The sequence below is a fragment of the Talaromyces proteolyticus genome (genome assembly GCF_021365285.1).
Source record: "Talaromyces proteolyticus strain PMI_201 chromosome Unknown BGW36scaffold_5, whole genome shotgun sequence".
Taxonomy (NCBI): domain Eukaryota; kingdom Fungi; phylum Ascomycota; class Eurotiomycetes; order Eurotiales; family Trichocomaceae; genus Talaromyces; species Talaromyces proteolyticus.
In genome coordinates this window covers 2,383,252-2,408,006 of record NW_025764281.1, presented here as the reverse complement: position 1 = coordinate 2,408,006, position 24,755 = coordinate 2,383,252, and the positions used below count along the sequence as shown (strand labels likewise).

At 46.6% G+C, this 24,755-nt stretch overlaps 7 protein-coding genes across 7 annotated transcripts; 5 read left to right on the top strand and 2 right to left on the bottom strand.

The window, feature by feature from the left end:
• Positions 1-1,754: 1,754 nt before the first annotated feature.
• Positions 1,755-2,385, top strand: BGW36DRAFT_294313 (uncharacterized protein; the record flags this gene model as incomplete). Its single annotated transcript, XM_046211084.1, has 2 exons — positions 1,755-1,856; positions 1,903-2,385. The coding sequence occupies 2 exons, from the start codon at positions 1,755-1,757 to the stop codon at positions 2,383-2,385; spliced, it is 585 nt and encodes a 194-aa protein (XP_046073626.1).
• A 453-nt stretch (positions 2,386-2,838) lies between these two features.
• On the bottom strand, positions 2,839-3,279 carry BGW36DRAFT_426833 (uncharacterized protein; the record flags this gene model as incomplete). Its single annotated transcript, XM_046220322.1, has 1 exon — positions 2,839-3,279. The coding sequence occupies one exon, from the start codon at positions 3,277-3,279 to the stop codon at positions 2,839-2,841; it is 441 nt and encodes a 146-aa protein (XP_046073625.1).
• An 897-nt stretch (positions 3,280-4,176) lies between these two features.
• On the top strand, positions 4,177-6,854 carry BGW36DRAFT_340594 (putative pseudouridine synthase TruD/Pus7). The gene is made up of 2 exons (XM_046213077.1): positions 4,177-4,592; positions 4,644-6,854. The coding sequence occupies exons 1-2, from the start codon at positions 4,399-4,401 to the stop codon at positions 6,619-6,621; spliced, it is 2,172 nt and encodes a 723-aa protein (XP_046073624.1). The 5' UTR covers positions 4,177-4,398; the 3' UTR covers positions 6,622-6,854.
• A 185-nt stretch (positions 6,855-7,039) lies between these two features.
• On the top strand, positions 7,040-8,350 carry BGW36DRAFT_294176 (uncharacterized protein; the record flags this gene model as incomplete). The annotated part of the gene is made up of 2 exons (XM_046211066.1): positions 7,040-7,660; positions 7,724-8,350. The coding sequence occupies 2 exons, from the start codon at positions 7,040-7,042 to the stop codon at positions 8,348-8,350; spliced, it is 1,248 nt and encodes a 415-aa protein (XP_046073623.1).
• A 794-nt stretch (positions 8,351-9,144) lies between these two features.
• BGW36DRAFT_293848 (Spt20 family-domain-containing protein) lies at positions 9,145-12,019 on the top strand (the record flags this gene model as incomplete). Its single annotated transcript, XM_046211035.1, has 3 exons — positions 9,145-9,484; positions 9,544-9,756; positions 9,819-12,019. The coding sequence occupies 3 exons, from the start codon at positions 9,145-9,147 to the stop codon at positions 12,017-12,019; spliced, it is 2,754 nt and encodes a 917-aa protein (XP_046073622.1).
• Positions 12,020-21,385: 9,366 nt separating this feature from the next.
• Positions 21,386-23,004, top strand: BGW36DRAFT_426829 (C2H2 type conidiation transcription factor BrlA; the record flags this gene model as incomplete). The annotated part of the gene is made up of 2 exons (XM_046220321.1): positions 21,386-21,398; positions 21,668-23,004. 2 exons carry the CDS (start codon positions 21,386-21,388, stop codon positions 23,002-23,004), a joined length of 1,350 nt encoding a protein of 449 aa, XP_046073621.1.
• Positions 23,005-24,229: 1,225 nt separating this feature from the next.
• BGW36DRAFT_426828 (uncharacterized protein) lies at positions 24,230-24,550 on the bottom strand (the record flags this gene model as incomplete). Its single annotated transcript, XM_046220320.1, has 1 exon — positions 24,230-24,550. One exon carries the CDS (start codon positions 24,548-24,550, stop codon positions 24,230-24,232), a length of 321 nt encoding a protein of 106 aa, XP_046073620.1.
• Between the last annotated feature and the right edge of the window lie 205 nt (positions 24,551-24,755).

Here is a 24,755-nt window from a genome sequence, read left to right as displayed (position 1 = left end):
GGTCAGCTTCGACGCAGGTACAAATACATGGACGTACAATATATAGCCATATTAAACACATCTTCATGATTTACTCAAATTCCTGCTTATTATCAATTGCACAGTCTTTTCTCCTGCAAGTGAAAGAATACTCCGTCTTAATCCAGATCAGCGCAATCGTGTACCGAGCTGATGTCATGGATGGTTTGCCATTCACGGCGATGTGGACCGCGCTATACGGAGGTACGAGTTAGCTGAGCTCTGGCCGGGTAGAGTAGCATCAGCAATCAGCATTGATTCCATTGTATTACTGGAATTGCTCTGATTGCTGTTGTAGAAGTATCACCGACACTGCACCGTATGTGCACAGTACCTTGGAGTAGGAGGAGACGCATGACTTATAGTTATGGACTAGAAGAGAGATAAGCGCGATACTATCAATAGCATACTGTACACAGTATATTTTATACCGGTCTGTAACACACTATGGAAGCCGACATCGAGTCAAAGCTGTTATGTCGCATTGCTCGCATGAATATAATATTACTACTACTATCACTATCTGCTGACAGCCTGACACGGCGAGGGCTAGCCGTATAGTATACTTGTAATCGAGAGCAGAATATGAATGCAGCACTGAACTGCTCCCTACCCCTATTCAGTTACTAGTGTTAGTATTCACTCCGATCGAACGATTCCTGAAAATACTGCACTAATAACCAGGTAAGGGATCTCGCCTGACGTCATTAACTCGATCTGGTAGTATTTAGTACAAGACTAGCAAGTAGTATTATGGGTCCAGAGGGCTGAACTTGTTTATATTAATATTAAATAACAAGGTTCAAAAATAGTAACTATTACATATGTATAAAAGAGTCGAGAATAATATAATATGTTGTGGTTCTGCCCAGGATATCGCGGATGTGCAAGAACATCAGCTAGTCAATACCCAGTCAATGTTGAATATACAGCATCAGGTCGATAATGTTTCAATTTTGAAAGAGTGGCAAATGCTACCGATTAAGTTTGCAAGCCCCACACCCCGCACTGCATAAAATAATAAACAATATTTAAATGTTTAATATTAATACGTGTCAATTCGTTAAATGTCAGTGTAGACAAGCCTACTGCTTGAAAAGATAATGCTTCAACTTTTCCCAGTAGTGTGTACCAATGTACATCTATCGACCGCGGCGGCTGAACTCCTCGCGGTAGTCGCCGAAGCAGCCTGGTAGTAGCGCCGTTAGTCCGAGATCGTCTTGTCAACATGCGACTGCTGTGACTACAAATGGCTCGTAGTATAATACTACATACCTACATACTACATAATACTCTGATATTTTGAGGTCGATAGTATCGCCTGCGCCACGGCCAGTTTGCGCCACACCTGCCACGTGCCAACGTGTCCCAGAAATTAGGAGGCTGCCGCGTCGTTTCACACTGCAGCTACAAAAAGGCCTTCCATCATGTCAATGTTACTCTGAGAAGTGCCATCTCGTCTCGTCTTCCTCTGTAATGCCTTAGACCGCATCAAGCCCATCGTCTGCCTTGGTCTGCATTCGATAAAATGACTGTACCAAAATCTCGCCTGGGGGGTCGTAAAAAAAGGAGGAGAGCAGGGCCCAGAAAGAAGAAAACCAGACCCCCTCTTCACGAGCGAGAGAATATGAAATCAGATGATCCTCTTGAAAAGGTATGTTAGCAGGATATTACAGTAACAGAATCAGGGCTAACCATTGCGCGGGGTTGTGCAGCCTTGCTTCCGTGCGGATTCCATGCCAGAGGGTTATGTTTTTGTTGCTAAGGGTGATCCTTATGTCACCAGAAACTGCAAGACGCAGAGTAAGGCTCAAGGAAGTGTGGTGTACATGGTTTATGTAGGTTATATCACTTCAGTGTTGAATTTTACTAACAAATGTATAGGACAGCAAAGGCAAAGAACAGCTTGGCATCCGAGTCAAACAGGAGGTATACAGCCATATCACCGATCTCGCGACCCAAACAGCCAAGGATCGCGCCAAGGCTGTTCTTCTTCGAGACGCACGAGACCAGAAAAAGGCACAGGAGGTCTTGAAAGAGACATTTCCAAAGATCCCAGCCCACTGCGCAGAGCGGATCCTCAAGCATTCGTTCTTAAAAGGGTCTGGAAGAGTGGGACGAACGACGACCAAGTCGGCAGAGAAAAAGGCGCAACTTGCGGTAGAGGCACATCTCAGACACGAGCACACCTCGTACGATAGTCTGCTTGATGATGGGGCTGGTCGAGAGGATGCTCGTGCGGCGGTGCGGAACGTCGTCCAGGGTATGAAAGATCAGTGGGCGGGGAAATCCAAGATTGAAGTATATTTGGCGGGCGACTGTAGTCGCTCACGACAGAGATCGTCGTCCAGCGTTGCGAATAGATGACTACGTGCGGTTCTTGATTTGTATATGAGACCGGGATATGAATTTGCATATATGGTAACATGTCGAGCTCACTGGTGGACAAATGTCGAAGACTCCTGTTGGATGAATTCGCAAACTCTCATGTTGGTAAGTATTGTGCATACAACCTAACAGTCTACGATAAAAGTAGAGCCAGCTTCAATCGCGGTGTTTGTCACACGACGCCATACCATTGATTTCGTTTGTCGGTCTCAGCATTAATTAAAGCAACGCTCCGCATACGAATTATCTCATGAACATCAATTCCCCGAATTGAAATGACATGCCATCCGCAACTACCCATTTGAATGATTCTGTTCAACTGAGCCGTCTTTCAACCCGTCCCTTCGTTTGTTGAATAAATCATGATGATAATTTGAATCTATCTCATCAGCCACCCGTTGCATATATGCCAAGTCTACACTCACAACAGACCTACTCCTCCTTCACCTTCCCCAAAGGATACACCGCAAGCGGATTTTGCGTCTTTCTAGCCACGCGATTCACCCAATTGGCGGGAGGAAACTCGACGCTACGCGAAAACTTGACGCCTCCTTTCTCGCTCTCCACCAATCGCTCCACATCGTATGGATGCATATTCGCACTCGCCAGGAAGGCGTAGTCGGTCAGCTCCTCGTTGACTTGGGATAGAAGACGGTACTCGTAGTCGTTGAGCTCGCCGTCTACTTTGTACTTGAGGATTTGCCCATCGATGTGGAACATATTCTCATATAATTCTCGCGCCAGGATGGAAGTTTTTTCGCCGCGGAAGAATGCGAGATCGCGGATGAAGCGCTCACAGCGGAGGAGCATGTTTATTGCGATGTCAAATGAGCGTTCGTGGGAGGCGAGGGAGGAGGTTTTGCGTTTTGTCATTTTGACGCGATCGGTCGGGTTACGAAGTGATTATTGAGGCTGTGAGATTGACGAGATAGATGAATGGAGGTGAGACGAGGTAAGATGGAGAGCTGAAGAGATGACGAGGTGACGAGGTGACGGTAGCGTTTGCAGAAGAGGAGGGCAAAACAACCTGGAAGACGAGACTATTTGAGACGGCGGTTTGGTGAGATGGTATCAATCGTCTTGCATTCTCAATAATCTTTATTGTTTCTGCAAAGCAGCTTTTTGAGCAAATCTCAATTATATCTGACCCAACTATTCCACTATTCAACTTAGTACTAGATAGAGCAATCCTGCCGTTAACTTTCAGATTAAATTTCTCAAATGCTCAACATCAAAGGCGTGTCAATCAATTCTCATCTCCCCCTAACAACGTGTTCCCTGTAAGATAGACATGCTAAGACCGTCAAAGACGATGAGTGATCAATCATGTTAACCACCCTAGATATTCGTCCTAACCGCAATGACAGATGATACATCCCGGCTCCATCAGGATACCGAATTTGTATGGATTCGCATACAAGCATAAAATTGATCTTGTACAACTCATCAGCTATAGTATAAACTATTATGAACATGAGAAATTTCACTCTATGTATATTTAACTCTAAGATGTGTTTTTACTTCTATTAAACACGCTTCATCAACACTATTTTTACCTCCTCTCTAACGTAACACCCCCTAGTGGCAGCTGCCAGAGACATTGATCAATGAGAACCGGGAGGCCGCTCTCTACGTACTGGTTATTCCTCGAAGTCTAGGGCTATATGCTTCATTGAAGAGCCATTAGCCGATATTGTGCGGCAACAGGCTATTTCGATATGTTGTAGAATCTTGTGTATATATTATTCAGATATTCGAAGAAATCAACCCACCACATATATCTGGCAATACCACTCCATAAATTCTCAACAATCGAGACTTTCTCCATTAATCAAGTATCATGTAGATAGAACGGTATCAGCCAATCAGGCGAGGATAACCCCGATTTGACCCGCATCTGAGCTTGTCCCGCCGAGAATTTCTTTTCAATCTCCACGCTCCAACATCCCGAAGTCAATCTTCTCGTGCCATCTTTCGCATTGATTTTTAAAAATGGAAAGAGAGAGAGAGGAAGTCGTGGAGTCGCCACGGAAACGACTCAAAATCGATGACACACCTGCTCAAGGCAATGACCTGGTCACCGCACTGCCCTCCGACCGCCCGAATCACAGCAGGGAAGCGGAAGTTGGAATTACAGAATTTGTTAGCACAGATATCCCGGGCTTTGAGGGCATTCTGAAGAAAAGGTGCGTACGAAGTGATGCCCACTTTGCCTGCGAATTGTTAATTGTTTGTAGGTATACCGATTTCTTAGTCAACGAAATTCTCCCGTCTGGCGAAGTTCTCCACCTGCGGAGTACCAGTGTGCCTGCCAACATCTCATCGAGACCAGAGAAAAATGCAGAGAAGGATAAACTCAAAACCTCCACTGATGTTGAGAAGAAAAATGGGGACGGTGCTGCCCAAGAGAACGATGCGCCGCCAAAGCCGTTCGAGATCGGAGACGATGACCTAGCCTTGCTCAAGTCGTTGTTCGGGGACGAAGCGGCCCTGAAAATTATTGATTTCCACGCGAGCATCCACGCATCTCCCAATACTCCGCCTAGGAAGTTTGGCCAAATCGAAGCTGGCGTTGTTGAGAACAAGGATGTGCGCACCAAAATGCACATTAATCTACGCCGCATCTTCAATTCGCTCTTGGAGTCGAAGACGGATGCAGATAACAACATGATAATTTCCGCGGCACCGAACAGACACAACAAATCGCCGAAAATTTTTCGAGGCGAAAGCGGACACCGGGTTGATCGATCCAAGTGGGACGAGCTCGGAGGCACATATATGCATTTCACTATCTACAAAGAGAACAAGGATACAATGGAAGTGGTGTCCTTTCTGGCACGGCAACTCAAGATGAATGCAAAATCTTTTCAATTTGCGGGAACAAAGGATCGTCGGGGCGTTACGGTACAAAGAGCATGTGTTTTCAAAGTCTTTGCAGAGCGTTTGATGGGTCTCAACAAGAGTCTGCGCAATGCTACTTTGGGTGATTTTGAATACCGCAAGTATGGAATGGAGCTTGGACAGCTGGAGGGAAACGAATTTATTATCACCCTTCGTGACTGCCAGTTTCCGCGCACTGGCGAGGTTCCATTGGCAGTGGAGCAGGCCAAAGAGTTAGTCGGTAGCGCAATGCGGAATTTGCGCGACCGTGGTTATTTAAATTACTATGGACTACAACGATTTGGCACCTATGCGAGAGGAACGCATGAGATTGGCATCAAAATGTTACAAGGAGATTTCCGCGGCGCTGTGGATATGGTTCTGGACTATAATCCTCAATTACTCGACGTAGCTCAGGGCCAAGACACCGAGGGCATAGGCCCACTGATCAGCTCCGATGATAAGGCGCGAGCCGAAGCGATTCACATCTTCAAGACAACGAGGAGTGTGGGCGATGCACTTAGAAAATTGCCAAGGAAGTTTTCGGCTGAAACCAGTATCATTCGTCACCTTGGGCGCGAGCCAAATAACTATCTGGGAGCGCTGCAAGACATTCCTAGAAACTTACGACTTATGTATGTACATGCATACCAATCCTTAGTTTGGAACTTTGCAGCCGGCGAACGTTGGCGTCTCTACGGCGGCAAGGTTGTAGAAGGGGACTTGGTGATTGTCGACACACAGCAGAAAGCGGCTACCAACGAAGCCGTGGACGCCGATGGCGAAATTGTCGTTGCTCCGCACGCCGACGATACCGCCAACGCAGTAGACACTATGTTTACTCGCGCGCGCCCGCTCTCGGCTGAAGAAGCCGCGAGTGGCGAGTTCACCATCTTTGACATTGTGCTCCCTCTTCCAGGCTACGACGTCTTGTACCCTGCCAACCAGATGACGGATTTCTATAAACGCTTTATGGCTAGTGAGCAAGGCGGTGGCTTAGATCCCTTCGACATGCGTCGGAAATGGAGAGATATAAGTCTGAGTGGCAGCTACCGGAAGCTCCTCAGCAGACCGGGAGCCGAATTCTCCTACGATATCCAGACATACTCCGTGGATGACCAGCAATTTGTGCAGACTGATATGGAGGCTCTCAAAGGTGGGCAGCCTGAACCTCTCAGCAATGAAGGTCAGCCTGAACAGACAGCAGACAAAATTGCTGTTGTATTGAAGTTCCAGCTAGGATCAAGCCAGTACGCGACGATGGCTCTGAGGGAGTTGATGAAAATGGGAGGCGTTCGGGAGTATAAGCCTGATTACGGAGGGAGGAAACTGTAAGAGAAGGCTTTCTGTATATTGCTGCTATAGATATTGTGGGATATAACTGTGCCACCAGACCCAAAATCAACTGAGTGGAAATGTAGAGACATGCTTAGGGCTAACTTATTGGAATACATGACGGCTAAAACGGGAAAACGCAGGTCACGTGATCACCAGCCTCCGGGTTTTTGGGCAAACACAACAAACAGCATAAACAATGGTAACCATGCAGCGCGGGCAGCTCCAGCCACATGTTTTGGCTCCCCTCTCGTCCTCCGAGGCTGGTCGGCTACTTTCTTCCTCCCCATCATTGCCCTTTGGCATTCGCATTTTTCGAGCTGGTGAAATGAGAGTTACGCGACTGCTTCTACAACTCAATAATATCTTTTGATCTGTTCAGCACTACCGGCCCTTTTGATTCCCCAGCCCTGTCGCCATGTCCTACCCTCAAGACCGCCGGCGCCGGGTAGCTCCAGCCGGATTGGGCTTCAGCTCGACGGGCAGGCGAACGCTCATGGGGTACTGGGTGCCACTAGCCATTACGGTTGGAGTCGCGACAATCAGTATAGCTGCTTGGATATGGAGTGAACGCGACGAGGATGATGATGAAGGTGAATACGGCCGCGCTTTCCCCGATGATTACCCGCCTCCTCCAGGTCCAGATATGCCGCCTGGCGCAGAGGGCGCAGACTTTGCGAGATCGACTGGTCCCGATGTACGCCAGGATGATAGTACCGTTATGGGTCGCATGCAAGGCGCGCTACGCAGAACACCTAGTCCCCAGCAGATCTTGGATGGTGCAAGCAGGCGGGTTGCGGCCGGAATGGCCGCCGCGGGTGCTATGGTTGGAGGCGCGTTGAGCTCTATTCGAGAGGAGCGCGGCGACTTCGAGGACCACTCGCGCTGGTCAGAAGAAGCGGATTCAAGAGCTAGAGGTGCAGCTGAAACCGGTCTTCGAACGGCGCCTTCATCCAACAAGAAGAGGACTGTGGCTCTTGTCGTTTCGGCTGACCCGTTGTCCGGAGAGAGTGATGATATTTCATTGACCGAACACGCGGTATGTTTTCCTTTTTTTAATCGGGGTGACTTTTTTTTTAAACTTTTTATTGACGAATTATAGTCTATTCTCTCCCATCTACCAACCCACGTCAACCCTGATGTCGCTCGAGTCTTTGTTCTGATCTATGCTCCGGGCCTTAAACACGCTATTGGACAACAGACATCCACGCGACCTACCCCATCAGTTGATTCTTCGTATTCCAACATCGCCCATGAAGAGGCTGCTGGTGCTGGCGAATTGTCTGGTAATGACTTAACACCTCTTGAACCACAAGCAACCGAGGATATTGAAGCGACGAGCCCGATGTTCAAGACCCTGTACACCCAAGCTCAAGCGATCGTGGATAAAGATACTATGATCATGCCATATAGCACCACCAATGGCTATCTGCACCTTTTGCGTCACCTATCCCCGGATATCGTTTACATCCAGCAGTCACTGTCAGGCAACGAAGGCGAGACCGTGAAACAGCTATCCAACTGGGTCAGACATGTCGTAGTCGTCGTCGGTGATGAGGGCGGCCGTGGCGGCCTGGTCGACAGCGAGGACGAATCCGCACTTGGCGGAGAGCACCGTGAAAAGTGGTGGCAGAAGGAAGGTGTCACCGGTATTGGCAAACACATTGATGTTGTCGACAGCTTGAAGATTGGCGACGACTGGAGACGTCGAGTCTCGGGACATGACTAATGGTTGACGAATCAATCTCCTATTTCTATACCTGCTGGCCTGATTACAGTTTCTGTTTTGTCGCCAATGTATTTTCCGATTCCATTCGATTTCCAATGACCCTTTCTTCTTATTTTGACTTGACTGTTCTTGGCTTGGATTATTGTTTATGATCTCTTAAGCAGTATATACCTTTGACGACATTGTACTCTAGAATTAAAATATAATTCATTACTAGCATTACCCAGTACTACCGGGATACACAATTCCTCCGTAGTAGATAAACTAAAACACTAATCATGTCAATCTTCAGACACCTATTAAGACTAGTATAATAAGAATGTGAAGAATCCGGGGCAAGGTCCGATGCCGCTAGCCCGATGCGGTGGCTCACGTGACCGGCGCGGTACCGCATCATGGAGCAAACGCAGCCAAGCCGAGAACATCACCTGCCGTTACGAGAACAACGACCCTTGTCGGCCTCACCACCACCCCCCATCGATATCTCCCAGCGTCTTGTCCTTCTTTTTCTCCCTGCCGCCCGTCATCGCTGCTCCGGGCCAGCGAGAACCAGCCCGCGTCCGGACCCTCGGGTCCTACTGGCAAAATATCTCGCATTGAAAACCCCCATCTACCGTCGCCCACCCGATATCTCACCCCCGTTCCCCACATGTCTCGCGCGTCGGTGATAGCCTCAATTCCTGGAACTCGGGGTCTATCTTCCTTACCAGAAGTCGCATACTTGTGAGGCGCGTGCCGCTTGCTTGCTGGCTTGACGATCCGGTCCTGCCAAGCACCCGACACAACACAGCAGCATGGCCACCGCCGTCTCTAAGCTGGCTTCTCAGCCGCCGAAAATGAAGCGCCCTCCGCCCTCGTTCACGCAGACTGGAGTCAACGGCATCAAACAGTCCCCCTCCGCTTCCTCATCACCTTCTATTACTTCGAAACGCCTTCCCGGTGCCAACCAGTCCTCCTCTGCTACTTCCGTAGGTGGCGCGGTGGCCAATGGCGCAAACAGCCGCCCTGTCAACAAGTCGCGGAAAGATCTTCAGAGACCCGGAGACCCCCCAACACGCCTACAACGGCCTTCGACGAGAAACTCAGTTGCCGAAACTGATCGTCGGCAGACAAAAATACCTCCAGAGCCATTTGGTGGGTTCCGGCACAATTGGGCGCAGAATGGCAAGATTGACTAACAGGGTTTTCTCTAGTTAAAACAACTTCATATATCCTAAAGAAATATTCGAATTCTTCTCCATCTCTTATTCTTCATCTTCATCCCACCCATTTTCGATTCGAGCAGCAGGATGGCAGCTTTCCCTACAATTCAGAGATGAAGGTCATCATTGAACATATTCGGTCTCAGACTGTACCTCATGATATGCTAGATGAACTTCTTCGTGCTGGTGTTAAATTTTACGAAGGTAAAGATGAAGTTTCCGTATTTTGAGAAATTGGTGTTGACAATTCCTCCTTAAAACATCAGGCTGCCTTATAGTCAAAGTTGTGGATCACAAATCTATGTCAGCCCAGACAAGCAAGTCGACAGTACCATCTTCCGACGAAAAGAATACACCATTTTCTATTCATAATTATAATCAGCACGTCACACCATCACCTTACCTCCCATACCCGAAACAAAATCAAGTTAGATCAGAAAAGCTCGACTCTCCCAAACCCGACCCATCTAGTAAAGAGACTAGCGGTGGTGCGACCGAAGCATCTACAACTGGACAGAATGGCGTTACGAACGGAACTATCACGGCCGATGAATCAATTAAGCAACCGGCCCCTAAACCAAAAGTTTTTACCACAGTTCTTCACCCTACTCCGCTCTCTATCCAGGCCGAACTGGTCTACTTATCCACCACGCCACATCCACATGCAAATGTGACTTCAAACACAAACAAAAAGCAACCAGCTCCACAGGGTGCGTCCAAGGTATCCACGTCAGCAGCAGGTCAGCCCCCGGCAAAGAGGCAAAGGATGCTTGTTGAACCGCAGGACCTCCCCGAATTTGAAGCCAAACTCATTAGAGCAGTGGCACCTCCAGTCTACTTAGATCCGGTAGACAGTTTTGAATCAGTACAGCAGCTTCTACATCTTATGGAGAGTCCACTTCACTCTGACAAGCCACCTTCGCCTAAGACAAGGAAGCGAACTGTTGCAGAGCTGGCGGCAGACGAAGCCCTGGCTGCGGAAGAGGAAAGATTTATGCTTATCATGGACGAGAGACTGGAGCCTGCTACATCTGGTGCAGCCGGTAATGCCAAGTCCGCTGTTGATGACACTGCTGGAGCGGTGCCATTCGAGCCACGTTTCTCACGCTTTAAGACGATTGAGAACATTCGTGTTCAACATGAAGAGAAAGCGAAACGAGAGCACGAAATGCAAATCCAACAGGAGCACGTGAAACGACAGCAACAAGAACAGGAGCGAGAACGACGGCGTGCTTTGGAACAACGACAAGCCGAGGAGAATGCAAAAGAAGAGCGCCGCCAGCAACTTGCCGCTGCACAAGCGCAGGCCCAGATAGCTGCTCAGCAACAGCAGAGATTGACCAATGGTTTGTCTCAAGTCTCACAAGGTCAAATGTCGTCGCCAATTGTTCGCAATCAAACTCCCCACAATGTTTCATCTCCGGTCGTTGGCAACAACATGGTTTCTCAAGGCGGCGTGTCTATGAGCATGAGTGCGTCTGCGCAAGGAGCTGGCAGCCCGCCAAGGCCTCCTTCAACAATGCAGCATGCTCATCCAGGTGTTATGAGCCACCCAATGGCGCCTTCAAGAAGTCAACAGAGTCAAAGCCGAAACGGCACGCCTCAATTAGCTCAAGGCACTCCCGCCATGACACACGCTACTCCAGTGATGCGTAACGTTACACCGACGCAGCGCATGAACCATAGTAGCCCACCGAACTCTACTATGGCTCAAACTCCTGTAATGAATCAACCCATGATGACCACGCCTCAAATGGGAGCTGGAGTGAATCTCACGCCCCAACAACAACATCACCTTCTTCTACAGCAGCAGCGACAACAACAACAAATGCTCGCACAGCAAGGCCTTACTCCACAGCAGATGGCTCAGTTGCAGGCTCATCAGAACATTCAAAATCATCAACAGCAGCAGTTATTGCATCAACAACAACAATTGCAGCAAAATCAGCAGCAGCAGATGCAACACAACATGCAGTCTCAGCAATCTTATCAAGCCCAGCTACTACGATCACAAATGGCGCAGATGCAATTGGCACAGCAAAAAACCCAGCAGCAGCCAGGAGGAATGCAGATGACTCCTCAACAGCAGCAGCAGCAGCAACACCAACAGCAGCAAATGCTTATGGCAGCTGCTCAGGCCCAGGCTCAGGCGAACGGTGGACAGATGGCTCAAAGCCCTGTTCAGTGGAGCCCTCGACACCAGCAGATGTATCAACAGCGCGTCGTCATGCTTCGGCAGGATATGGTAAGGCGATACCAACCGCAATACGGGTCGATTCAGAATTTCCCGGCTCATATTGGTCAACAATATGGGCCTGGAGTGGAAAAGAATGCGAGAGCGTTTGTTATGGAAGTTATGCGGAAAGAACAACAAGCGATTCGCCATGCTGCATTGATGCAACAGCAGCAGCAGCATCAACAGCAACAACAGCAACAACAAATGATGGCAAACGGTATGGGGAAGTAAATAATGTCTATCTAGTAAGATGGCTTTTGTACGGACTACTTTTTTTTTTATATATATTCGTGTCTATACTGGATCCGGCGCAGTGGGTAAGGTGACCAAGTTTTATGCATACTCCTTTTGCTCACCATGGAACGATGCAAATTATGATCTATTGATTTGGAGAGGGACACTGTTTTCTACACGGGTTTTCTGGAGTCTTTTTCATTGGGGAGAATGGGTGGCGGGATACATTATTTTTTCTTTTATCCTTTTTCATTATTACATGAGCTTTATTTCTGTTTCTACGGGAGGCTGAACGAACTCAAAGTTATTGATTGAGTCTGAAAAAAGCCTCAATTGCATACAGTTGATACCACTTTTGCATCAGGGCCCCTAAACATTGTTCCGTTTTAGGTTTTTATTCGAAATCCGAATTTTTGCTTTCTTCGATTCACTTCGGCCTATGCTGATGTCATATATTCAAGCTAGAAAAAGCCTCATTGAGTCCCTTTTTAGAGCTACGAACCATTTTATTCCAGGTGTCCTCGCTCCTGCTTTGTTTTCTTTTTTTCCCCTCTTCTCTGCTCGTTGTACATGAAACTTATCTAGGTTTTCCTTTAGGTTTCACGCCTGCGCATTGTGACATTGTAAGTAGTTCTGCAACTGAAAATTATTTTGCATAAGTTTTCAAGTATTGAAGTAGTAGTTTGGCACCCACACCATGGTAGAGCTGGGATATCTAGAGTCGTACTATATTTAGAGCCTCACAGTTTATATTCCTCGTATTTACTCTCCTATATAAATATCAATTGTTCAATGTTATTACTGCAAAAATGTTTTCAATGTTCATTTCACTTTTACATCTATAGCAGACGGTCCAAGTTAACCCTACATGTGTCCAAATGTTGTTTTCGTCTATGATATATATTAATGTATTGTCGCAGAAATTAAAATTGTGGATTCAAGATCAATTAGTTCTAACATCTGAACACTAATGACTGGATACATAAATTCAAATGTTGATATAGCATCAATTTGCGCTTGATGGGATCTCCATAACATGGTAAGTAGCCCTCAATTACTTCAAGTTCCAAAAAATGTCAACTTGTTATCGTGACGCTTAGAAAGGGACGTGGAGCTTAGGAATTTATTAAAGAAAAGCATTGAATAGGACTGAGGGTATATTACGTAAATATGAAAAAGCTATTAAAATATGATTATACGTGTAAAATCACATTGAAAGATGAAGTACCTGTACATAACTAGACTTAAATATTCAAAAACATTAAATTTGATGTTTAATTCTATGTGTTCAATGTTGCCATTTAAAAATGCGTAAACTATACCCATTGATGGAATTTTGGCCAAAATATAAAATCAAAACAAATATGACCATTGAAGCTGTCTGAATCAAAGAATATTCAAGATTGTCCCAATTCATACCATCAGTCCAACTTCAATGTCTCGATATCGGATTGATGAATTTATACCGATCTGCACTTTGAAAAGAACAACTCAGCGCTCACTAGTCCTTTTTATTTTAGCTTTGGAAAGGATACTGTTCCTTGTAATATCGCCAAATACCGAGAAGCTTTAGAAATAGAAAAAAAGAAAAGAGCAAAACGAAAACTCGATGTGTCAAGTCCCAACGTGGATACTCTGACTGAGCCAAAAAAATTTTGTGCCGCATGTGCATACTCACTAATGCATAATGACAACAAAGAAAAAAGAAAAACGTACTGTCTGATTCGGTCAAAACCTCGAGTTAAAATTCAATCTGCATATCATTTCATTCTTTATGTTTTTGTTTTTGATTTACCCCTCATATAGATGATTATATTTCTTTTTTCCGAAGTTACAGAGCGGGGAATTCATGCATGTATGCAAAATCCCGCTGTGGGGTGAAGGAAGATGGAACTCCTTAATCTCTGTTCCTAGTCAGTGAACGCACTTTTCGAAGGATTATTTGAGATCTCTGGCTGGATATGTCATATAATATCGGGATCATAGAATTGGAAAAGGTCTAGACCCTACGTACCCGTTCAATGGGGGACACCACAATAACATTGAATTTTAGTGCATGATAGGTCGGCTTGACTGGGTAATTCTTTACCAATTGGGAAGCCTCTTCTCTCCTTTTCTTTCCCCACGGAATTAATAATGTTTCCACGATCGGTGGTTCTTATATGATAGCTCATATTTTGACCTAATTCTGTATATGGTATATGTTATCCGAATATCACGTTTCGAGAGGATATATTCCGTGTCATTAAGATATCTATTTTCAGGCTCGGCGAGATCGAGTGGATGGAGATTTGTAGTAAGCTATGACGACATATAATTGTATGGTAGTTCATATATTTAGTAGAGATATCATATCCTGATCTATATTTCAAAATATGAGAACTCAGTCGACACAATTAGTAGTTTTATATTCTATATATAGCTGATATCAACTTCTTTACGGTGGATGCGTGGTAACCAGGACAGTGCATTTGACTAACGAGGTTATGGGGGACATTGGATCTGCACATGATACACAACCAGGCCACGCCATCGAGGCTCTAGGACATGTGGTGGATTACATAGTCTCAATGATATTCGAACGAGAATGATTAGGTTGACTAATGCCTATGAACTAGAGACAGAACCGCCAGTGAACAGCTCATGCCTACCTATCTCGCCTAATGGAACCAAACTATTTGGAACCACATAAGAATTGTTTCGTGGTTGCAAGTTTAAACTCTCTGTCCGACTTCAAATGCTGTTTCCAGTCGATCACTAAAATAAATCACATTTTGTCATTCGCTGTTGGAACTACGTGGCCTAATGATATGTTACATTGCTTTACACAAGAGCCTGGTAACGATGGTTGTACTATACAAGCATTATTCAACGAGAACAAATCATATTAGTTCATTATTTCTGCTTTCTTGGACGTTTGTCATAACTTAATAAATGTGGGATCCTGGTATGTAGTTTATTAGCCGATGATAACCGCTACGTAATCGGGTATGGAGGTATGCTCGTGGCAAAACGCTGAAGAACAGACGTCAAATAATATCTCTGGGGCAAATTCCTGGATTTCAAAGATATGGATTAAGATTTTGGATGTTTCAGGAGATGGAAATCGTCACCTGGATAGTGTAGGTGAGACATTGACAGAACTTAAGGCTCGAAATGATATTGAAAATCGAAATATTTAGATAGGTGGATGCAAATTTAATGGATATATCAATGCATTGATGTCACATTCTGTCTCTGAAACCCTTCTCTCAGAGTTAGTTTCAGATATCTTCCTGAACGTAAGCCAAAGCTCTTTGAGAAGCATAGTATCAGTTTCTAGAGCTTATTAAACCGTCAATTTTGGTTCTGTAAGACCGAAACAGGGCAATGAGGCAGTAAAAACCGCAAGCCTTCCAAGCTTCACTAGAAAGTCAGTATGCCATTTGAATCTACAACAAATAGCCTAGAGTACGTTCAACGCCGTTCAAATCTTCAAAGAGGCTATGCATGCTCCCTTTTCATTCGAACATACTATCCAAAAGCAGGAACCCGATATCCGTAACTCATCTATCCATATCTGCGTTAACCGCATGACCCTTTGCCTTGCAACCGAACAACTCCGTACTCTATGACTCAATACTTAATCCACTAGTGATTAACTAATACTCAGTCATGAGCCTTAGCCATAATTCAATAATCAAAACTAGAGCAACAGATCGCCACACAGATGACATTATCAGCCACAGATCAAATTCATTTTTAATCAAAAGTTATTTCAAGGCCTGTGCTCGGCCAACTCCGGCCGAGCCCCAGAAGCGTCCGTGTGCGCGTCCGTGTGTAAATGTACATCAAGAAAAAGGCAGCAGGGACGCGGGTCTCTGTAAGGGGGTTTGTCAATTATCAGTTCCAAATAAGGCTATAATCTGGACCAACCAGCCTCAATGAGGCAAAAGTAAGTAGCCAGTTAAAAGGTTTGAAGAAAAAGATCGACTTTCTGATCGTTTGATCGCGGTTTCCAAATAGCTCTGCATACGCATGCACAAACGATGCTGGTACCGTCAATATAACTGGGACAAAAAGACGGGAAAGAGTGGATTTCTGCATATAATTCAGTAGCTTCGTTTTTAAATTGCAATAAACCAGTTAAATGATTAACAATATGGGAAGCAAACATGTTTCCACATTGCCTATCGCGGTAATGATCTGTTTGACAAAGTATTGTTGATCTTCGAGTTCCAAAGTTCTAGATAATGACTTTAGATGTTAATAGTTGGAGATTAGTTTCATATGGTTGAGGTGGATATCTTGAAAGTTACGGCCCATACCATAGAATTGAGATTAGCGCTATTTAGGGCATTTAATTGAGTCATAGACTCCAAATTGTTCATGAAGCGTCTCTCACCAAAATCGAATCGTGCGACATGCAACCAAAACGTGAACTGCTGCAGTTCTGAATGAAATGCATGAAGGATCGATTGAGCCTCTTGAACCAGGTCCGAGCCAATCAGAACGATGACGAGATAGAAGACTTCCGAGGCCCGGCTCGTCCGGCTGCAAGTACTACTCAATATAAAGATAATGCAGTGTTCAATAATTGTGTTGCCTTTCTTAATGACCTTGTGTGGCGTAAGGTTTGGAGAGGAGGAGTCTAGGATCGACGGAACGCCAAGACCTCAATAGGTCTGAAACAATGCATCTCGATCCAAGTATGGAAATCATCCCGTCCGTCATCAAGCTGTAAGAAGTGTAGTTACCTAGATCATCAAAGAGACGGTCAAAATCGCGGCAGATCACTGACCCTGTCAACACGAACACCACCAGCCAAATCGCGAACCATTCAATGGTACAAGGGCTTGATCAAATATTGTCTTGGCGCGACGCAGGAACAACCATAAAGTTGTAGGCACCTGCTAATTGTAGCCCTGAATGCTACCCCTTGCTGAAGTTATATTTTTGGTGTTGCATTAAGGCGATAGGAAAGGGGAACGAAAGGCTAGGCCGTTGAATCTCATCGCGATTAACGACGCGGGGTAAGTTTGTGATTTATTGAACGCCTCTTTGAATAGAGAGCTGAGCTGAGAATTTGGATTGGAGTCGGTTTAGAGGGCTTAAAGCTGCATGTTGGTCGACAGCGGAAGATAAAGTTCGGGAATTTTCGTTCCCCGCTGTGAAAAGTGAGTGATCACTTCAGTGATTCTGCGAGGCCGGATGGTTTAAAAGGCTAATTCCTGAATATTCTGTCATTGGTCGTCATTAGTCTCGTAGAATCTGGGTTAGTGTTCCACGCCGGTGGATTGCTGGAATAATCATCTTCTCGAGGCAGAAAAGTCCCACTAACCCTGCCGATATTAATTGGTGGATGGGGTTCATGCATCTCATGATCAATCTATGGATTCGGCTATATTTGGTAAATTATGCAAGCCTGGGCTTAGAAAGTGGGATACCTTTTGAAGTAAGCCTTAAATCATGCTAGTTTTGGCATGCTCAATCAACATCACGTAGTTGATCATCAACAATGAGGTAGAATTGGAATTTGCCCCGAAAAGAATCTTGAGCCAGGGCATGACGACAGCATATGAATCGAAAAGCACTCTCCTCATTCACGTCGTTAGCCTGAGACGGAACATCAGGAAGAGCGGAGACCACACGATAAGCCGTTCAAGAATGCCATGTCGATAGGTGTTGATCTGCGTGGACCCCGCCCAGAGTATGGACTGCCATTATACCCACTGCAGTGGTACGCACCATACGTGTTAGGAAACGATAATACCCACCACCCGATGACCTCCCCAACCCCAGGGTACGTGCGTTATTGCGTAAAACTTGGAAGGGCCCAATTTAATGCAATGCTATTCTGAAAAAGGGCATTGCAAATGGCAGTTGGCAGGCTGTCATCAATCAAAGACTGGGTCGGGTAATACGGGCCGTCTATAAAGGTGACACTGGCGCAGTTGGAATGTGACATGAGGTTGGAAACTTATTTTCAGTCCTTGGTTAGATATGTGGTGACTAAAATGAGAATATGGCTGCGGGAACAATATACACAGAACCACGAGGCATAAGCTATAGAGAACGAGGGCCAAGTTTCGTTGGCTTCTTGTTATATCACAAAGCATGTAGGTAACTGTGGTTGCCAAGCTGATGCGACGAAATAGCTGCAGTGCCCATACGAAACAGTCGGGCAAGTTTCATGACGGACTACGGTGGAGGAGTCAGACTGCTCATTGTAATGATGCTAAGGCACAGCGTCGCATCTACCCGCCTGCCTGTAGTATTATCAATTTTCGGAACACAGCATCATGTTCCGCGCGACCCTAAATTTCCAATTCGGTCGTTGGCGTGTCCACCAGATTACCCGATTAAACTTCGAGTGGCTGGCAATAAGCGTTATGATATGACGGGCCTGGTATTAATTTCATGTTATTTCGCGCAGCAAAGACAGAGAGGGTCGGCGCTAGACGCTCAGATGCAGAACGATAGAGAGAAGTGGATCGCAAGATGGTGAACAAGACGCCTAATGGCCCAATGAAAAGCGACTGCCGAGGAATCTGTGGCTTTGCATTCCTAAGTCTATGGCGTTGTTGGCGTCAGTCACCCAAATATCAGACCTGCAGTTTGACAGATCAGAAAAGTTTGAACATGGAGCTAACCGTTGCGCTGGAATTCCGATACGCTAGCTAGGCCAAAGCGCTGAGCGTGGTCGCAAGGCTACTAACTACTACGTAGTTAGTCTGTAGTATGTTATCTATCCGTCGTACGATATGCTAAGCTTGCTCTGAGGGTCTGGCTGTTCCATAATTAGTGACGACGCCAAAATGGAATGGCGCTCACTTCTAAATTTGACTCGCCCTAGGCGCGGGAGAGAATGTAAAGGTGAGCGGTAACATAGCAATAGACGCACTGATATGGAGTATTTGTCACGGTTTGAGAGATGCGTACGATGACTGGCCGAGGTAGTGCGACTAGCATGGTATCGGTCTCATTTCACGAGAGCACGCTGCAGATGAGCGGTCGAGGAGATGATTCACGAGAGGTGGGCAGAGGAGAATGCTGCGACGCATAGTGATGTGATGTCGAAGCTGGCGGTGTAAAGACTGAGGGAAGTACATGAAGATGAAGATGAAGTCGAAGTTGATGTTGATGCACAGCCGTCATGCAGTGTGTGTACGAGGCAGGCGCAGGTCGACATGGCCGTAACAGGAAGCTGGCTGGCGCCTTCCTTCTTAGGGCGCATTCCGCAGTAGCTGCGGACAAGGAAGGTGCGATGGGGACGTTCCTGAACCGTGCGCCGCCTGACGACGGCCGGAGCGATCGAGGGCAGCGATTGGTGGGAGAAAACTGCCATATGGGTCTTGCCAAGACCTGCAACTGTGGGGAAGCTCTAGGTGATCGCGCCAGGCTCTTTTCGGAAAGGCGCGCAGCGTTTCAGCCCTCCACCAGCTTAGATGCAGCAGCACCAACTCACCGTGTCACACACACAGCAGCACTCGTCCTATTGTCATTGCATACATAAAGCTACTCACTAGCGCTGAAGCCAATCGCACTCGTCATCAGCCACCACATATTCGACTGCCATGGCCCACTGTCAACTCACTGTCGAGAGTCGGTTACCCCGGAAGCTGATCCGCCGTCTTTGATTAGGCCAGTCCGCGAAGACTATGTCTGGGCCCATGTCGTGAGACGAAGATGATCGCAGCTATCTCGTTGTGTACGGGTTTGGCTTAGCTGAAACCCACTGAGGCTTGTGTTGAACATCACAGAATGATCCCGCGCTCCCCGACATACCGTAGAAGCATGCTATGCAAGCCAGTGGCTTTGCAGGCCTGTGGCAAAGCTGCATATGTTGGCCCATTCCGGTGATCTCAACTGGTTGTATGGTACCCATCATGAGACAGTTGCGGTGGACTTCTGCACCTGTGAAGTGCGCTGGTTGAGACTAGTGTGTAACTTGTTACGATGGACTGCCGAGGTGTCTTCTACCATTCTTGTCGATGTGACCCACTTATCCAGACTTAGGCTGCGTGATAGACAGCGTAAAAATATTACAACGCTCTCGTATTGAGAAATGATTCGTACGGGGATTCTCTCTGACAAGGTCCATGCTCAAAGTCTACCCAGTCTGGTGGCAAGGATCATGCCTGGGGACACAGCATCAAAAACACACATCTGATGGAGGGGTCCCTTCTATATACTGAAGGAATGAGGATTCTGCACATAAAGCTGGCAATCTCTGAACCAGAGCGAGCCGTTGTCTAAGTCATCCGTCTGATCTCGCCTCCCCTGAAGACTAGTATCTCCTGGGAGAACAGGAACGAAATCATACCATAGGTCATATTCGATACTTGCCAGTGATGTTTATTGGCACCAGTCCAGAGCTCTGACTACGACGGTGGCGGGAAATGGGCCCATAAGGAGCCGAGATCTGTCTCCACACTTCAAGCACATCGATAGCGATGGACCGTTCATCAAGACCCCTGCTCAACTTGTCCGTACGCAGGTCCCAGTTGTCGATCCGGAACAAACAGGTTAGCGGACAAGGCTCTCCCAGTCTTGACCGTCCCCTTGACGGTTAGCTGCCCCAAGACCAAGATTAATCGAGTCATTGATGCGCCCCGTCGTCAGCTATTCGACTAGATTGCGCCGTCCTTAGAGTTTCCAATATACTGGGAGAAGAGGTCAGTGTGAGCCGCATTGATAGCACCTAAGCATTCCATCTCCCATTCCTGAAACGATAATCATCCTCTCAGTCAAATTTGATTTAGCGGAAAGTTGTGTCCAAATCAGGACGCTTGCAGTTCTATCAATGGAGTCACTACTAATGGTCTAGTGATAGCCAGCACTGACCAAGGTCCACTCTCAAGGCAGGTTCCTGAACTCGTTGTAAGAGCGAGAACCAACTACTAAATCTCGATCAAGGTAATCCTTGAGTCAGTCTGCACGCCCTGCAAGGCAAGAATTGCCAGAGGCTAAGAAGCCCCAAGAAAAGCTATAAACCAAATCCACCCCTCCTGTGCCCAGCATCGTAGCCATTTTCTCTCTTACCAGATTCAAAAACAAGTACAAGAACGATATCGACCGTCCCCTTGCTGAGACTCCTCCCCAGAACACCAGCCCACTCCCATCCCAATTCGGTTTGCGCGTTTAAGGGCGGCTCCTTCACACACGAGGTTTCGGATGATTACATTGGTTTCGATTGCATTGATTCCCTCGTGAGAATAACCAGCCCTTTTGAGGGGGAAATTGTTATCCAGCAGAGCAGCCTCGAGGTGGTAGCATCCGCGGTCGTGGTTACCAAGCAACTCAATAGCCCACATTCCAGGCCTTGCATTTGCATCACAGGCACGCGTCGCGTTTCCTCTTACCTTTCTATTCCACGACATTATGGCCTATGAGGGTAAGTCTGATCGTCCCTTCTAGCCGAGTGCCACTTTATTGCCAGGAATTTGATATTTGATCTCGCTGCCGCCCTCGTTCCTCTTTCCCTCTCTCTGCTACCACCCTCAACATTCTTTTACCCTCCCTATCAACAGGTCCTATCCTATCCTACCCACGTTCACTCCTTTAGCACGGGCAAAATTCTTTCCTTCTTTTAATCATACTTGATCCTTCTTTCCTTTCCTTCGACAGCTTGCTGGAAGGCACACATTTCTGACTAGTTCACAGCAAGAGAAATCGAACTCGATCCCGCCCTTCAGGATCTTAGTTACCCGACACCAGACAGCGAAGATATGCGCTCAGAATACAATATGGCAGACAGATTGACCATAGATGTCGACTGCCCGCCGCTGGGTACCAGTACATGCTCCAGCTTCTCACCGATGGACTCGCCCACACCGACACCGACATCTCTCTATAGTCAAGGGTCTCTTGCTTCCCCGGGGTGGCATGATGGTAGTACATATTCTCATGGCTTGGAAGCCACCAGAACTGCTACCCCCTTGAGGAGCAGCTTCCGGATGGCCGATATTACAGCCGGCGATGGTATGATGCATCAATATGATAATGTCGAGGGGCACGACCGGGTGCCTCTGTTTGATTACATGCCAGGATATACAGACAATGTCGAGCAATTCTGGATACCCCAGGATATGCCAAAGGCATATGAGCCAGCGGCTAGTTTTGCGTGCCAGCCAAACATGGCACCCCAATACCCTCAGATGGTCCGCAACTGCTACCGGAACAACCAGCCAAACTATCTCCCTGAATCAGTATCTAACCCATGCCTATCTCGGCCTATTTTCCAGCAGACGGATCGACTTCCGCATGCCATGTCCATGACGAATATGAGTCACTGGATGCCATCAGCCGATATGATGCAGCCGCAAACCATTACCCCTGCGCAGGCATTTCCACAGGCCCCAATGACTCCACCATCTTCATATTCTGGATTTCCAGGGTCTGGCAACACCCTGCGAACCCACACCCCTGTGACACCAGTCCGGTCGAGCTCAATGGGTTCTGGAACCGAAACCCCCATGACTCGTCTTTCTGGTGGTCCTAGTGATAATACGGATGAGGAGTGGTTCTCTCCGGGTATGCGTGAGAGTCTACGACACCGACAAACACATCGCCAACTTTCTAAGAAGACGCTCAAGAAGTCGACTTCCAAGCAAAGTCTCCGACTGGAGAATCTACCCTCCATTATCAAACAGGTGCAGTTTCGTTGCAAGGAGCCTGGCTGCAAAGGACGATTTAAGAGACAAGAGCACCTCAAGCGGCATATGAAGAGCCATTCCAAAGAAAAGCCTCACGTTTGCTGGGTACCTGGCTGCAACCGCGGCTTCTCTCGCAGCGACAACCTTAATGCTCATTATACGAAGACTCATAGCAAACGTGGCGGCCGCAACCGATATGTTGCGACGCTGGACGAGACAAGCCCCGACTACGACCCAGAATTCCGAGGCCAGCTCACACCCGATGGCCGTCCTATTTATGGATCCAAGCTAGATGATCCGATCCCCATGGATAACGATGCCGATGGGGAATTATGGGACGAGTAAATTACAAACGACCAGGGCTAAGAGGCGTGCATGATACCCTTGAAAAAGACATCTCATATTCTATAAGTCTTACCGCTGCCACCCTGTCGACAACGCAAACCACCATCATATTGTACAATTTTGAAGAAGTACCCTGAAGCATTATATCATTATATCCTCTATATTTGGGTATCTGGCACATGTTCTTTATCTAATCGAAATTTGTTCCTCGTGCTATTTTCCTTTGTTTCCCCGCATAGTGGACTGGTTTATTGGTGGGCTGGCTATCTGGTTTTTACTTCTGTATTGCTATCTCCCGTTCATGTTCTTTTTTTTTCCTCTGAAAGCTCATCTGTACCATCACCAGCAACTGTCTCATACTTTTACTCTCGCACACATAGGTGCCTACTAATTTCTCAAAAAAACTCTGTCATTGTCGATCACTGCAGAATCAAATATCATGCATATTGATACTAGACAATCTACCCCTTGAAAGAGATTAAACTACCGTCTAACGCAGTCGTACTATCCGTCCTGAGTCCTAAAAATCGATATTGAATAAGTCTGCACGATGTTTCAACACTAGTAAGTTTCATCATCATCAGTAATATTTCCTCCCTTGCGTTCCCGCACATCCGTTCCCCAGTGCCATTGCTCGAGAGTCGATGCTCCATTAATGTATTATAGATGTTATATGGTAGCCAATAGTCTCCCGCCTGAGTCCTATTTTGCCTCCCCCTTGGATCGTTAATAAGAGTGTTCCTGCACGTAATTGATAGACTCGCTGACCATTTCCTGTCTTGGTTGCAGCAATATGTTTAAAATATTGGTTTTCAGGTTACTATGTATTCTATTATTAATATTGTTCATATGAGGGTTCACTGCTTTTAGTGTATGCGTCATTTTGAGGTTGACGCTTTATTCCAAATTCATTTCAATAGTGTTGAGGTCTAGTGTTGTCACCCAGCCATTTTTAATATCTAATAATAATTACGCAAGTCCGAGGTTTTACTGGCTATTACTTGAAGTAGTCTCAGTTTTGGCAGTCGATCTATAATGATCCCCTAAATGGAGGGGGAGCCTTAGAAACAAGGCATCAATATTGATACGTACTGTTATCAATTAGAATCTTCGGGTTCTCTTTATAATGATTTCGGACTGATAGTGATGGCGTCACCAGTACAAATTGGTCATTATACACCTGATAATCAATATTCGTTCGATAATAGTGAATATGTATTACCTATCACGGAGTAAAATGTGAACTCCGCGAGGTTCCGTCTACGGCGTCGGAGTTGGCAGCCGCCCAAGAATGTCGTAGCCTAACCAAATCCTTGTCAATCACCACCAACTCTCGTCGCTGGTCCAATCCCATTGCTCGACTGTTATCGGCAACAAAAGCTGCATCCGATTTTTTCTTCCAGAATCCTGGTTTTGTAGCTCGATGCGTTGTTGTTACTTGTTGACTGTTGATATTGTGTTGGTAGCCGCCTGTGATTGGTGCACAAGATACACTGCGGCTGATGCCGATAAGTTGTGAAACTTTCTGCCTTCTTGGTGCTGCCATTTTCCTTCCTTGAGTTGAAAACCTGGTTGGAGACCGTGTCGTCGTCTTGCTTCCTACATGCCAGTGGAATTGATTAAGAAATTCCTCATTATCACGCCGCTGCAGTGGACTCGACGCCTTACGTACCACGACCGTTGAATGCGCACGTTTGGTTGGATTATTATTAGAAGTATCATTAAGCTGCAGCGATGGCGACCCCACCACA